The following is a 4,697-nucleotide window of genomic DNA, read 5'->3' as shown; positions in this document are numbered from 1 at the left end:
CCACTCATGCAACTGCAGTAACACCGACTCCATTGTTCTCGACCTTGGAAACGTATTTGCATGGTGTTAGCAGAAAGCGCATGGGACACCTGCGACACCCGAAGCATCCTAGAAAAGCACCAACAATAGCGAGCACTCATGTAAGAAAGGGAGTATTCATTAATGTCCTTCGGAAGTGAGCGTATAAAAGGCCTCCAATTTCCGCGATTTAATGACTTCGCCTCTGTGCATCTTTGACGTAATATTCCATCACCGACAAGCGTCTCTTTGTGTGTGTGTAAGTGTGAGGGCCTCTCGGATTTCGCGCAACTTTGCTGGCGAGCTATTTTTGTTACGTTTTGAGGAAGAAGAACTCTGGGAAAATAGTTTTAATCGTAGGTAGGTACAATGGAATCTGTTACGAGTTTAAGCAATAACATAGTTAATCTCACGCGTAATTCAATTAAATCATTAAAAAATAAGACCGATATTGTTAGACATATTTCAATAATCGATTCCAACATACGTTTGTTAGAGAAATCAATTACCAATAACCTTCATAATGAGATAAATGAAAGCCCGATAAGATTGGAAGCGAATTTAACCCAACTTAAATATTTTCGAGCGCAATTAAAACAACAATTGAAAAATATCTCGGTAAAAAGGGAGGGTTGTGGAATAGATGACACCGTCGATAGAAAAAATCATCCGCTCCGTACTTTGGCGTGGTACACCTTAGATTCTTGTTTTATGCCCAGTTTCTCCAATGTATCTTAAGCTCTACTTGAATCTTAAGATCGCCTTAAATCTTAAGTCTATCTTAAAACGTTGCACCAACGCAAATCTGCATCTTATATTCACAAAGGCAGCCTTACATTTAAGTCGTGAAAATCTGCGACTTAAGTCGGCATTATTGTTAGTGAAGTTGAAAATGAGTGGCATTTTGTCTTTCAAACGTCACTTTTCAAAATGGAATTGATCGATGTCGATGATGTCGATGTGGTTGATATGGTAGACATAGTAGAAAATATTCGAATACCACGGCAAATTCACATTAGGAGAAATTTATTTAATATTTATTCTAATGTTGAATTTTTTCGACGATTTCGACTCGAAAAAGGGACTGCTTTATATTTATTGGAGAAAATAGAACATAGACTAGAGTACTTCCATAACAGGTAAGTACACATCATTCATAGGTTTGTTTCACGTTTGTATACTTACCTACATATAATGCTTTTTGTGACTATTGTATAGTGCGAATTCAAGGTGTACAATAATGTTTTTTGAAATTCAGGAATAATTCCATCAGTCCCATGAATCAACTTTTGCTAACGTTAAGAGCTTATGCCAGTGCAGGGCATTTTGTTGCTGTTGGAGACTTTGTGCATGCAGACAAGTCAACAGTATGTAAAATTGTTTCAAAAGTTTCAAGGCTCATAGCATCAATTGCAAGGGAATTTATATACATGCCTCGAAATGAAGTTGAAATTGCAAGTGCTCAGAATAAATTTTACGACATTGCTGGTTTCCCTAGAGTCATTGGGGCAATAGATGGATGTCATATAAAAATTCAATCACAAGGTACTTACTACACTATTTTTTTCACATTATTTTTAGTATTATACTTTACATTCGCTCATTTCTACAAATAAGAATTTAATTTAAAGGTGGAGCTGATGCTGAAATATATCGAAACAGAAAGGGATATTTCTCTGTAAATGTGCAAGCCGTTACAAGTGCTGACCTGTTATTCCAAGATATCGTCGCACGTTGGCCAGGTTCGACGCACGATACCACCATTTTTAGAAATTCACGATTAATGCATAGATTCAATAATGGAGACTTTGGAAATAGTATCTTGTTGGGTAAATAGCACTTTTTTCAATATTAATTTACAATCGCTACTTACTTTTTAGGAGATAGCGGTTATATGAATCTTTCATATCTATTTACACCTTTTCTGAATGTTCAGAACGATGGTGAAAGAAACTACAACAGAAGTCACGTTCAAAGTAGAGTCAAGGTAGAAAATCTATTTGGTGTTTGGAAAAGAAGATTTCCTATAATAGCGTATGGATGTAGAATGAAGCTAGAAAATGTACTTTGTGTTACTGTGGCTACAGCAGTTTTGCACAATTTGGCTCGTTTGAGGGGAGAACCAGAACCACCTATTGAAAATTTAATTATGGAACACGAGCTTCAGCAAGCAATTCGAGATGGAGATATTCCTTTAGCCGCCGAAGAAAATGATTTAGGCTATGATTATAGAAGACATTTAGTAGATATATATTTTTCTAGATTGTAATTTTCGTATTTTGCAAGTTTAAAGATAAATTATATTACATATTAACATACCTACTACAATAAACATTTTTTATTAAAATTGAAAATACGTACTTATACTTATTTAAATGAATTCATTCTTCGAAAAAATACTAGATTTATTTTATGGCAACATTTACTTGGAACAAGACCACTTCCCAATTTCCTCTTCCATTAAGTAAATTTTTTTCTTGTGCTCAACTTCCATGGCATGTAACATTTTCTTGTGCTCCTTTTCTTGCAAAAGAATTTCTTTTTGAATTTGTAGTACTTCAATTTTAGCTCTTTCTGTAGGTCCCAGGTCTGCGTTAATTTTAGGTCTCCTTCGAGCAGACCAACGAGTGCCTCGTAAAAGTGTGGGCGTGGGCTCTTCGTAAGTAAGCAGAACGTTTTGATTGCACAGTTCAGTTTCATCATGTGTTTGTTCTAAAGGTGTATAGATCTTCTGTTTATTTAACTATAAATTAACACTACGATTCTATAACTAAATTAATGAATTAAAATAATGAACAGATCAACTGCATATGCAAGCACAAGGTAACAACGGCAATGAATTTCATTGACGTATATCCCTCATTTTTCATGACGCCCTCTATCGGTCTTAGAGCGCAATCTTGGTGATCGCCGCTTTGGTACCGGCGCTACATCCACTCCTTCCCCAGTGAGCTGCTCTGAAGATGCAGGGAACGACACCATTTTTCTTTTTGTAGCAGGTGACATTCGAGCAGGTTTTGGCGGCGATACCTGAGGATCCTGTAACAGAGGTGGAGTTGGACTGCTGTCTTCTATTAATCTAGAAGTCGGCTTGCTGGGTTCGGAGAATTCAATGAATGCAGGTTTGAGGTCGTCTGTGGAAATTGTTTTTTCTTTCCCATTTACTTCGATGACGTAGTTGCGATCGTTAATACGGCGTTTGACCAGATGTAGACCCGAATACGGAGGCTCCAGTGGGCTGCGTATTTTCCCAATCTTGTAGAACACGTGGGTGCAGGTGCGTAAGCTTGTGAAAAAGAATGGTTTGCTTCCTACGTGATTCGACGCAGGAACTGGACGGATGGCTTGCGAGAGACAGCGCAGTTTGTCCAAAAAAGTTGTTTCAGAGACGGGCGGTTCTTGGGTGCGAAAGAACTCTCCCGGTATTCTCAACGAGGTTCCAAAAACCATTTCCGCCGGTGAGGCTTGCAAATCTTCTTTTAAAACTGTACGCATGCCGAGGAGAACCAAGGGCAGTGCTTGTGGCCACGGTGTCTGTGGGTGGCACATAAGGGCGGTTTTTAACGTTCTGTGGAGCCGCTCCACCATACCATTTGCCTTAGGATGGTAAGGAGTCGTGTGCTGGTGTTTAGCTCCGATTCTACGATATAGAGCGGCAATTAATTTGGCCTCAAACTCCTTACCTTGGTCAGATGTAATTGTGAGCGGTGTTCCAAACATACAAATCCAATTCTCCCAAAGCGCTCGGGCAACCACTTCGGCTGACTTGTCTGTAATGGGGGCTGCGACAGGCCAACGAGAGAAACGGTCTATCACCGTTAAACAAAATTGTAACCCATCCGTGAGTGGAAGCTTGATGAGGTCCACATGGATGTGTTGGAACCTTGTGTTCGGTGTGTCGAATTTACCAAGTTCTGCGCGATTGTGCCTAGAGACCTTGGCACGTTGGCACTTTTCGCAATGCTGTGCCCATCGAAAGACGTCTTTTCTTAGGCTGGGCCAATAGTACGTTTCTTGTATCTTTTTTGCAGTGGCGCGACCACTTGGGTGCGCCAGATTATGAACAGCATCGAAGACTTGACGTCGTAATTGAACTGGTATGTACGGTTTCAATAAATTGTTATAAGCCACGCAGTAAAGCATGTGGCCGTCGAGGTTGAGGGAACGCAGTTTGATTTTTGACTTACGGAGTAAGTGTGGCAGTTGCTCATCTGTAACTTGGGCCGTCGCTATTGTGGCCGCATCTAACATAGTTGGCCATGCGATGGTGCATGAGCGAGAGAGCGCGTCAGCGACACAGTTCTCTGCTCCTGGGGTGAACTCAAATCGTGCATCAAATTGAGCGATAAAATCCAGATGATTTACTTGCCTGGGAGATGCCTTATCTGCACGTTGGGCGAGGGCGTATACTAACGGCTTATGGTCCGTGAAAATTGTGAAAGGGCGTCCTTCAAGGATTCGCCTGAAGTTTTTGATTGCAGCGAACACTGCAAGGAGCTCACGATCATAGGTGCTGTATCGTTGCTCAGTGGGGGAGAGCTTGCGGGAAAAGAATGCCAAAGGAACCCATTTGTTTTCTTGCCACTGGTCTAGGGCGGCGCCAATGGCGTTGCTAGAAGCGTCCGTGCGAAGTGCGAGACGGGCTGCGGGCTCGAGAAAGGCGGCGCCGACAGCTTTAG

At 40.9% G+C, this 4,697-nt stretch overlaps 1 protein-coding gene across 2 annotated transcripts; it reads left to right on the top strand.

The window, feature by feature from the left end:
• The first annotated feature begins 348 nt into the window (after nt 1-348).
• On the top strand, nt 349-2,366 carry LOC116158675 (putative nuclease HARBI1). 2 transcript variants are annotated; one of them, XM_031471497.1, is made up of 4 exons: nt 349-1,157; nt 1,277-1,563; nt 1,650-1,847; nt 1,899-2,366. In XM_031471497.1, the coding sequence occupies exons 1-4, from the start codon at nt 949-951 to the stop codon at nt 2,285-2,287; spliced, it is 1,083 nt and encodes a 360-aa protein (XP_031327357.1). In that variant the 5' UTR covers nt 349-948; the 3' UTR covers nt 2,288-2,366. The 2 variants fall into 2 exon arrangements, with proteins under 2 accessions (XP_031327357.1, XP_031327358.1); XM_031471498.1 differs by having other exon boundaries at nt 349-1,385; nt 1,436-1,563.
• Nucleotides 2,367-4,697: the final 2,331 nt, after the last annotated feature.

Source organism: Photinus pyralis, unplaced genomic scaffold (genome assembly GCF_008802855.1).
Source record: "Photinus pyralis isolate 1611_PpyrPB1 unplaced genomic scaffold, Ppyr1.3 Ppyr1.4_LG1, whole genome shotgun sequence".
In the NCBI taxonomy this organism is placed as follows: Eukaryota; Metazoa; Arthropoda; class Insecta; order Coleoptera; family Lampyridae; genus Photinus; species Photinus pyralis.
The sequence above is the reverse complement of the archived record's forward strand: the minus strand, read 5'-3'. Positions and strand labels throughout refer to the sequence as shown.

Bases quoted from the DNA above. Each gene is read 5' to 3' on its own strand.
- LOC116158675 (XM_031471497.1), top strand. From the start codon at position 949: ATGGAATTGATCGATGTCGATGATGTCGATGTGGTTGATATGGTAGAC. The intron at 1,158-1,276 runs GTAAGTACACAT...TTTGAAATTCAG, and splicing joins CTAGAGTACTTCCATAACAG to GAATAATTCCATCAGTCCCA. The intron at 1,564-1,649 runs GTACTTACTACA...TTTAATTTAAAG, and splicing joins TATAAAAATTCAATCACAAG to GTGGAGCTGATGCTGAAATA.